General features: G+C 41.8%; 1 protein-coding gene across 1 annotated transcript; it reads right to left on the bottom strand.

The window, feature by feature from the left end:
- Nucleotides 1-10: 10 nt before the first annotated feature.
- On the bottom strand, nucleotides 11-10,413 carry ascc2 (activating signal cointegrator 1 complex subunit 2). Its single transcript, XM_077522391.1, has 19 exons — nucleotides 10,247-10,413; nucleotides 9,422-9,515; nucleotides 9,187-9,345; nucleotides 8,796-8,969; nucleotides 7,558-7,687; nucleotides 7,391-7,458; nucleotides 7,082-7,195; nucleotides 6,885-6,997; nucleotides 6,712-6,786; nucleotides 5,364-5,468; nucleotides 5,226-5,294; nucleotides 5,052-5,126; nucleotides 4,076-4,304; nucleotides 3,293-3,489; nucleotides 1,883-2,002; nucleotides 1,535-1,759; nucleotides 665-755; nucleotides 338-435; nucleotides 11-270 (listed from the first exon to the last, which is right to left on the bottom strand). Exons 2-19 carry the CDS (start codon nucleotides 9,503-9,505, stop codon nucleotides 99-101), a joined length of 2,298 nt encoding a protein of 765 aa, XP_077378517.1. The 5' UTR covers nucleotides 9,506-9,515; nucleotides 10,247-10,413; the 3' UTR covers nucleotides 11-98.
- Nucleotides 10,414-10,506: the final 93 nt, after the last annotated feature.

The raw sequence follows: 10,506 nt of genomic DNA on the forward strand, positions 1-10,506 counted from the left end.
TCTCTGCCACTTTGGTTTTCAATCAACTCAATGATTTGTCAGTCGTTCCAAAAAAAGAAAAGAAAAAAAACAAAAACAGTCGTCCTTCTTCTTCTTCATCACGAGGGGATCATCCCTTTGTTCCTCTTGCGGTCAGCCATGTTGCGCCGGTTGTGGTTGGCCCCGCGGCCCTTGTTGGCCTCCTTCTTGCGTCTGTCCAGGAATGTGTCCGCCGTCTGGCCCTGGCCTTTGGGACGGCCCACCACGTTGCTGGGACGGTCCGGCCGGATGCTGAGTAGGAGGATTGGTCGCCGCTTTAATAGGCGTCCATTGCGTCGAGATCGTCTACATTGCTTACCCTTTCCTCTCCTGCATGGCGGCTCGCCTGGCCTCGGCTCGCTCCCGCAGCAGGGCCGGATCCTGAATGAACTGCTCCCTGTTCACGTTGCTCTGTGGCTGAGAGGTAGGGGTTTCAAATTGGGGTTTGAATTTACGTTTAAGGTGTCAAAAAAAGTAGGGTTTCAAGCTAGGGTTCGTTTTTTTTTTTTTTTAGGTTCGGGTTTCAAACGAATGTCACATTAGTCAGGTTTTCAAGCAGTATCAAACGATCAAGTGGTTTAAAGCGTGAAAGTGACCAACGAATCAAAAAGACACACGAGGACGTCCTATCTTGGCGGATGCTTACCTGCGGTCTTTGGTCCTCTTCCTGCTCATTGTTGTCCTCCATTTCCTCAGCTTTATTTGCTCTCTGGAGGACTCGGGGCAGCGTGAAGGGTCTGAAGCGGAAACCCATTCGTTCAGTCATTTTTCCAAACAAAACAGGAAGTATAAAAAAATAAAAAATAAAATGCTGAAGCATTCGCACATATGTTATTGTGATTTTATTCTCCACACTTTTTTGCCGCGTAATAATTCCCACATAAGATTTCCAATTTACATTGTTCAAATTTCAATACTGCTCGGTGGCACAGTTGGTAAAGCGCATTGTCCAGTAACCAGGAGATTATAATTTCATAATTTATCTCTCAATTTACTTCATAAGCCTTCCACATGCATTCAAATCTTAGCATTCAGCTTTCAGCATTCCCACGCAATTTCTCCAGAAATTGCACCGTCTAGTTTTCTCAATATTTGGTCCAAAAACCAAAATGAAGAAAACAGAATAACGACTCGTTTTCCGATTTTGTGCACAAATGGAAAATTGGGAAAACGGACAACGGGCGATTTGGGATGTTTCATCTTGTTCGGATATTTGCATTTCATGCAAGTTGCATGACCTGGAAGCGATTTATTTAGTTATATATATATATATATATATATATATTTATTTATTTTTTTAAATCTGACCGTGGTGGTCGTGCACTTTATCTGTCTATATTACTGGATAACCAGATAAAAAGGGGGTCTTCAAAGCAGCACATACCGTCCACTTGTTAAAAATAAATAAATAAATAAATCATTAACACCCAGTTTGCACAATACCAAAACTAAAAAACTAAAAAAAAAAAAAAAAAGAAAAAACCTAAATAGGCAAATAGCGCAGACTGTACTGTACCTCCTGTTCAGCAGGCTATCCCCGTCCAGGTCGTTGGCTCCCACTTGACTGGCGTCGTACGTGTCGTCGTACTCGTCGTCGTAGTCGTCGCCCGTGCCGTAGCTGGCCGCATCTCCCGCCTGCAGTTCCACCTCGTCCACCACCGTCTGGTAGGCCTGGTAGCGTTCACGCTGCTCGCTGATGTGCTGCTTGTCGTTGAGCAGCTCCTGCGCGCTCTCGCCTTTCCTGTTGGGACGGTTCGGACGAAGGTCTTAGGCGGTTTCATCTTGGTGTTTGAAGACAGGATTCGCTTTTCAAATCACGGTTTTAAAGGTGCTAAAACCACGACGTGATCAAGTGGCCTCGCACCTCCTTCCCTTCCAGACGCGCGTCATGTCCACGCGATCCCGGCGGAAGACGTCAAACTCGTCGTCGTCAAACACGTTGGATCTGCTGTTCAAGACGGACGGGAGCGCTTCTTTCACCGGCCTCAAAAACACAAAAATACTCAACTTGAGAATGGACTCTTGACTCAACATGATCCTCAATTCTGACCCCTCCCACCAAAAAACAAAAAACAAAAGTTTACATTACAGTCATTTGTATGTAATATTCAGATTGTATATATCTGAAGTTGATTAGGAAACCAAATTTAAGATTTCACATTTTCACTTCATTCACATTGAGGTCTTTTTTATGTTTTTATTTATTTTTTTTAATTTTATTTATTTAAATAAGCAAACTTTTAAGTTAGGAACTTTTAAAGACTTGCAGTATTCTTCATTAGAATATGAGACTTTTAAAACTTTTTTATACTTGATTCATTGAACAATTTTCAGGAGTGAAAAGTTCATATTTTGTCCAGAATGAATGTGATAACTTCATTATAATTCATGTACAATTAATACTAGGAAAGTAATTTTTCTACTTGCTGTCGACTGATGATGACATCACCTGTGCTGAGGTAACGGCCAATCATGGCTCACCTGTTTTCTGGGTTTGGTCAGTAAACTGAGCCATGTTTGGTCGTTCCCTACTTCCTCCGCACAGGTGATGTCATCATCAGGCGACAGCAAGTCGGAATATTACTTTTTAATGAAAAATAATGAAGTTACCACATTCATTATAGACAAAATATTAACTTTTTACTTCTGAAAATGGCTCAATGAGTCAAGTATCACTTTGAACACACTTGAAAGCACATTTCAGTTACATTTGAGACATTTGCAACATTTCATAAATTTAAGACTTTTTAAAGTATATTCAAATTCAAAACTATTATAAGGGCATGTAATTTGAACATTTTAAAGCAAATTTAACTCAACAACTTGATTGTGACCACAAGTGTTGTATAAAGGCACATTTGTGTGGTTACTAGGGCTGGGCAATATATCGAAAAAATGTCAATATCACGATACTGGTCCATGCAATATGCATATCGTAAAGACATGCAATAATTTTCATGTGGAATTTTGTGCTTTTTACCTGAATTTGACCAATCAGACACAAACTTAAACGTGCATCACGATCCAATAGTTGAACATCTAGGGTAATTATAATTGAGAACTAAGAATACATTGAACTTGCTTATTTTAGCACATGAAAAAAAAATGTCACTTTCATTTGATAATAAAAATGTTTTTTTCTTTAGGTACATGTTAAATATCGCAAAAATATCGATATTGCGATATTCAATAACTATATCGCATGTTTTTCCAATATCATGCAGCCCTAGTGGTTACCTACTACAGTATGACGCAGTATGAAATGCAAGGTCACCTGGGCATGGCGCGGTCCAGCACATCCAGGTGGGGCGCCAGTCGCGCCTCCAGGATGTTGTTGATAACCACCTCCGAGTCGTAGCCGTACTCCCGCAAGCACGCCAGCAGGAAGCCCTCGCCCAGGTCAGGCAGCAGGTCCCGGATGCACGATACCAGAGACTCCAGCTCCGCCTCGCTCACTGGGCAAATGTCACCCTGAGAAGACCAAAAAGTACATCAAAGTTTTGGGTGTAATCATATGACCAATTTCCATGTTTTTGTTTTTTTTTGTGTAGGAATGCTTGTAAATATAAGTTATACATTTCCTGCAATGAAGAATGCTTTGCTTTGCTCCACACTCACGTTCACATCCCCTAGCTATATGTTATCTAAACAGAAGATGACTCAAGAAGCTCAAGAACCAGAACATCTAACGCAGCCGAATGGTTAGAGCCAGTCTGCTGAGGCCGCCTGTTTTCAGTTAAGAAATTATTGCAAACTTGACTACACATGTACTCAGCAATCTTCCACTCACATGCACAACACACATAGACAAACAAGTACAATGTGTGCCAACTATGTTTGCATTTGCATTATTAGGGTTGGAACTAGGGGTGTGGAAACCAAATAAAAAGAGAGGGTGAGAAGGGGATTTTTTTTTCAGAGTGCAGTATTGAATTGTATCAGTCGGTTCCTCTCCTCGCGATCTTTGAACTGAGTGTCTTTTCTCCTTCTTGTTGTGTTTAATAAATAAACAGGTAAAACAGAGTTTTGTTTTGTTTGTTTTTTTAAAAGACTTTACATTGCTTCCTCTTCGGGGCGCATCCAACATGGCCTCAGCACCCCCGGGGCTCTCTCGGCCACCTTCCGCTTCCCAAACATCCCGCTGACCAATGGAGAGCGAAGCTCCGCCCGCTGCTCCCTGATTGGCCGACTGAGACGAGGACGCGGTGGCTCGATGTTTGCGCCTGCCCACGCTGTCCCAGGCACTCTGGACGCCCTGGAGCAGGTAGGACGTCCTGGTCTCGTCGCTGAGGCGCACAAGTTAAGGCTTCTGCAAAATTTCTGCCTTTCTGTAACATTCTTTTCTTGGTGCCTGTAGCTAAAGCTGATCTTTCTTAAGCACGTATCGAAAGGGGCGCCGAATGCTTGCGAAACTAAAACTAAGCATTTATGAAATAACTAAAACTAATAAAAATAAACAAAAGCACCCTAACAACTAATTAATTAAAACTGACAAAATGTATAAAACAAAACTCAAAACAAAATAAAAACTAACTAAAATGAAAAATTCCAAAACTATAACAACCCTGCTAATGACAGAGGCAACCACCTAATTTTTGCCAACATTCATCTTCGAAGTTGACCAATCCAACATTCGTCACCTTCGAAAGCATTTGCCGCTCGGCGAGTTGATCTACTACCTTTAGCGCTAATACTAACAATACAATTGAAAGCTGACGTTAACTGGGGGAGCTTTGTTCTAATGCTAAGAGCTAACGTTGAAAGCTAACTTAAAAAGCTAACACTAGAAGTTAAAGTCAGTAGTAATGTTGGCATTGAACGTTGGAAGCTAACATTGAAGCTAACATTGGAAGCTATCGGTCTTAATTAGCGCTAACGTTTGGGATACAGTTGCAAGATAATGCAAGTAGCTAATGCGAAGGTAACATAGCACCCTAGCATAAGAAGCTAACGTTGAAAAGATAACATAGGAAGGTAAGGTTCATGTTAATATTGGTTTGTTTTGTAATTTCAAGAAGAAGAAGAGAGGATACATGGCAGGAAGTGCTTGTTGAAGGAGGCTGACATCGTCTGCAATGGGAAACAGCTCGTCGTAATCGCACAAAAACCTACAAGGACAACAAAAGACATGATGGCATGAAGAAATCTATCTCCGGTCACGATGCTAAAACTGAGGAAAGCTCCGAAAGTGCTGCGCTCTCTCTCACCGTTTCTCCGATAAAAAACTTGTGAAGTGTTGCAGCAGCTCTTCCGCGAATGTTTGCGTGTTTTCCACCCTGCAGGGATGACACGCGCACCTGTTAGTGTTAGCATGTCGCTGTGTTAAGTCATGGCGGAAGCCTCACCCCTCCAGAATTGGCTGCAGGCAGGTGTGGTGCAGCAGCAGGTGAGCAGTTTCCAACAACCTGCGGCGCGAGTGGGACAACCTGCACCACACGTCTTCCTGAAGACTGCAAAGACATTTTAAGATACAAGTTTCACTTCTTTCTGTCCCCTTTCATTTATTTTTTAAAGAATGAAATAAAGATTTTGAATCAAATTGAATTGAAGTCGCTTGTGACGTGAACGATAGCATGTTTATAGCAAGTTTGCAAACATCAGCAGCAAAATTTCTAGGCCCAGGCACTTTTGAAGGATGCCTGAAAATGACAAATTGACCCTAAAGCAGCCACTTCAACACAAAATGAGCAACTTACTGTCTCTTTTCAGGCACGGCTTCTTGAAACGTTTTTGTTTGCTTACTTTATCATAGACATGCTTGCCAAATTTCAGAATGCTAAACTGAACTAACCCATATGGCCGAATCTTCCAAACATTAAAAGAAAAGGCCAAAATGACCCAAAAACGTACGATTTCAACAAAAATGTCTGACTTCCCGTGTTTTTTTTATTTACTGTTGGGTGTGTGTGTGTGTGTGTACGGATGGCAAACATGCCTACCAAATTTTACGGCGCTAGGTCAAACTGAATTCAAGCTGAATTTTCAAAAAGATTTGATGGACCTCTAAAAATGCACAAGCTGAACTAAATTTGGCCCCTTTAAATGAAAATGGATGACTTCCTGTCTTTTTCGTTTCTTGAGAGGTCTAATCAAGATAAACATGTTCGCCAAATTTCATGGTGTGGTGATACCGGCTTATGGCTTCATTTTTGGGCTTAATTAAAAAAAAAAAAAAAAAAAAAAAAAAAGAGAGAGAACTGCACTAAGGGAATAGCTAAAATGGCTTCTACAAAAAAAAAAACGCTGACATCCTGTGTCTGTTCTGGCATGGCTTCTTGGCACATTTTTTTTGGCGCCTAGTCACGAGAGACATGCCTACCAAATTTCATGGCACCATGTTAAACAGGCCTCGGGGGATGGATTTCCACCCCACAAATAAATAAAACCAAGGAAATTGGTCAAAATGAGGCTAAAATGGCTACTTCAGCCCTAAGCGTCAGACTTCCGACATCTTTTGGAGGGCGAGCGTATTGACAGACGTGTCTAATAAATTTCATGTTGTCATGTGAACCTGCCTTTGGTGCCTGAATTTTGAAATCATTTGAAAGAGCCCTAAAAATTTCAAAAATTTCAGCCCAAAATGACACACAAGTTCTTGTGATGGATCAACTTATGATAGACATGCCAAACAACTTTCATCTTGTCAAGTTAATTTGGCTGCGGTGGCCAACATGAGACGTCTGAAAAACGTACCTTTTATCCTCAAAGGTCCTCTTTGTCGAGGCCTTTTCCAAGTCGGGCACGACGATCTCATAAAAAGAAGTCAGTCTGCAGCGGGAGGAGAATACAGAGCGGATGTAGCGAGCGTGAACATACGACGTACAAAGTGTGACCTGCAGCCATTCGGCCGGCGCGCGTCTACCTACCTGCAGAGGAAGCTGCTCGAGTGGAAAGTGGCACAAGCGGCGGGGAAGACGCTCAGGAAGGCGTGCAAGGTACTGCTCATGTCACACAGGTACAGGACGATCTCCACAAAGTCCTACAAAACACACAAAATGCGCATGGAAAGAAGATCATGCGACGTCATCCCGGCCTTCAACAAGCCTCGATGTGGCGGCCTTACCTGCTGAGTCATGCTGATGGCGCTTGCATGCTTGTGGGCGTTGAGCTTCATCGGTTCGGCGGCAGCGGCGCCGTCGCAACGGAGGCCGCACTTCCCCGTGATGGTGTCAAACACCTGACAGGCGACAACCATTAAATGTTGTGGCATCCGATTTTTTTTCTCACAGATAAATCATAACCACTTTATATTTGTGCATTTTCTGCAATTCAAATTTGAAATAATGTCCTGTCTTTGAATATTGGACAGAAATGTTCTGATTAGTTTATTGTATCTGTTGTTGAATATATGGATGGAACTACTTCGCTCCACCTCCAAAATAGTAGGCATGGTGTCATCCAGGTCTCGGTAGTAAGATGGCTGCTGAGTGAAGATGTTCTCTGCACATAAACACGTTGAATAGATGATGCGAGAATCCACACAGTGTACACACACAAAGTTGTCCTCAACTATGTGAGGTGGCAAATGCAAATAATCACCAATCATCTTGTGCAGCAGTGGAGCGTTGCCCTTCCCGAACAGCACGCACAGGTCCATCATTTTGGGGACGTCAAACAGGAAGTTCTCATACAGGATTTCCCCAAACACAGCAGGTGTGATGAAGTTGTCCTGAAGAACAAAAACACGGTCGCGTTTTCATTAAAAAAATAATAATAATAATTAAATGCATGCAGTGCCGCTAGATTTTCATTCTCTTGGATGTTAATTGATATAACACTTTATGCTCCACAAGCATCGTAATCATAATCGTAAAAATCAGCCAATTTGTTTTTGGGGTGGAGGAGTGTGTGTTTGAACGTCATTATCTAGGTTAGGTTAGGCTAACACCTGTCTATGGCGTTTTGCCTCGTGTGTTAGCATTACGCTAGCAGACCTTCATAAGACAAAGTAATGTGGTTTCTTAACTCATTTGCTCCCCAAAACATATAAATATGTTCTATTTTAAATGTTTTAAGTGTCCCAAAGACATATTTATTAGGGAGTGGTGTGCAAAAAAAACAAATTTGATTCTCATATGAATCGCGATTCTCATTTAGTACAATTCAGAATCGATTTTAAATGTCCTAAAATCGATTTGATTTAAATTATTTCATACTGTCTTGCCCTTGTTTGTGTACTGTAGCCGTTCTTTGGAGGGATAAAAGTGCCGCTACGAGTAGCGCACTAATTAGCATTAGCGAGTTAGCCTGGAGTAGATCATGACAATTATTTGCTCATCTTTAAAATGAAGCAGAAATCCTTGTCAAGCAAATCATTTTGAAAGCGAAAATCGAATCGCAGACCCAAAAATCGGAATCAAATCAAATCGAGTGACAGTCAAAGATTCCCACACCTAGTATTTATACGTTTTTTTATGGGGGGGTTTTATATGCTAGACAAGCGAGAATACACAAGTCTTTGATCCAGCCTCTCAACTGTAAGAACGGTTGAAAAAAAAATAAAATGGTAGTTTTTACACAAACGGCCAGCAGGTGGCAGCAGAGTATAAGAGATTAGCAAGGGCCATGTTGCAACAAGCTCTTTTTGCCAGTGTTTTCAACAGGTTTGTCAATAATGATGAAACTTAGCTATATTCTAATGCTAATTGCTGAAAAATGGAAAAGGAAATATACTTTTTTTTTTTCCCCAGATGAAAGAACAGACTTTAATCTTTCTCTTGGTAGGTTCCATGTTTTTATAGCAATAGAAATGTATTTCACGATTATGTAGGTGCCACCTTGGACTCCTTGTGCGTGGCCATCCTGAGGAAGGCCAAGAAGATGGCGCGGTGGAGCGAGCGCTGCGTTTCCACCACCGCCGGGGAGGAGGGCACAGAGGCCAGGTCAAGGCCGCGAGGGGCGTGGCGGACGTAAGAGTCCAAGCAATTCTGCAGCGACCTGTCAAACACAACCTGAAAAAGACAAAGACTCTCTGTTTGTTTTGTCAGATGAACTCAAATATTTTCTTGGAATTTCACATTGAACAAATATGTGAATATTTTTGCAGATCATCATCAGCGCTACAAATTGTTAGCGCTTATTTGAGTTTGTGCACTGGATGCTAACACGAAGTAAATGTGACTTGGTGAAATAGACTTAGGGGACAATAAAAACACCAGACTCTCTCACCTGACACCAAAATTTGTCATGCGGCAGGGCAAGTAGCCATTCCAGATCCTCCAAGATGAACCTGCCGCGTTCCAGGAACTCCTCCACCTCGGCCGGACAGGCATTGGCCGACAGCGGCACGTAAGGTACGAAGAGGCGCTCCTCTTTCCTGTCGGGATGCTGAACAGAAAGTCAAACACAGTGAGGGCAAGCAAGCACGTCGCCAATGAGAACGAGTCGGAGGACGGTCGCTCACCAGAGCGGGCAGCGAGCGCTCCTTGCCCAGCGCATCTCGCTCTGTTACCTGCTGTTCATCCAGCGGTACCCGGGCGCAGGCCATGGCTCTCTCCCTTGACAGGAAAAATCAATTACTTCTACTGAACACCAAGTTATAACCTCATAAATGGTTTCATTTCTACATTATCAGTTTTTTTGTTGTTGTTGTTTTTTTTGCCCCCATTGGAGCGACAAAATGAAAACCGGAGATGTGATATAAGAATAAGTTTCAATATTTAAGAGCAAAAATGTTCAACACTTTTTAGCCCAATGTAAATACAGAAAAAAATACAAACTAAATAAATGAATAAATCGATAATTTTGACGATACCTGCTTTTGTGTGTCGGACAACAAAAATATGCATATACAAACTATGAAATGTATTTATTATTCTTTTTAAGAATTGAAGACTTTAAAACCGGGTCAATTTTACACCACAACATAACAGGAGAGAGATTCTGCATTCAAGAATATCAAGTAGAAAACATAATCTGAAATGTATTACATATGTTTTGCTTGTAGTTACTTTAAATTGATTATCGAATCACAAACTACAATTAACAGCGCTGTATACAGGTGTAATTTTCACTTCCCCGCAAAAGTGTGACTATATTTAAGTTAGAATTATTCAAGTTTTAACACCAATCTCTCTTTGAATGTTGTGTAGCACAGACCTACCATAACAGGTGAAAATCACCTTTAATGACAGCGCCGCAGCTAAGCGTTAGCATAACGTGGCTAAACAAGCCGAAAACTTCGTCGTATGGCTGACAAACTGGCATTAAATTTAAAATATTCGCCCACCTTCTTACGGTCAGCGTCCGCTAGTCTCCTAAGGCATCCTCATAGAAATGTCACCGCTGTTGTGAGCTGTTTACACTTTCAATTTATGTTTTTAAAAAAATTGTCCGGCGTTTAGAGCTGGGTATAATGCACGTCTGCACGCATGCGCAGTAAGAGCGGCACCGAGTTTGTTCTTCGAAATAGTTCATGGCAACACAGCAGGTCTTGTTTATTTATCGCCCTCTAGTGTGCGCTGGGTTGAGTGCAACATTATTCAATAC

The sequence above is a fragment of the Festucalex cinctus genome, chromosome 5 (assembly GCF_051991245.1).
Source record: "Festucalex cinctus isolate MCC-2025b chromosome 5, RoL_Fcin_1.0, whole genome shotgun sequence".
Classification (NCBI taxonomy): domain Eukaryota; kingdom Metazoa; phylum Chordata; class Actinopteri; order Syngnathiformes; family Syngnathidae; genus Festucalex; species Festucalex cinctus.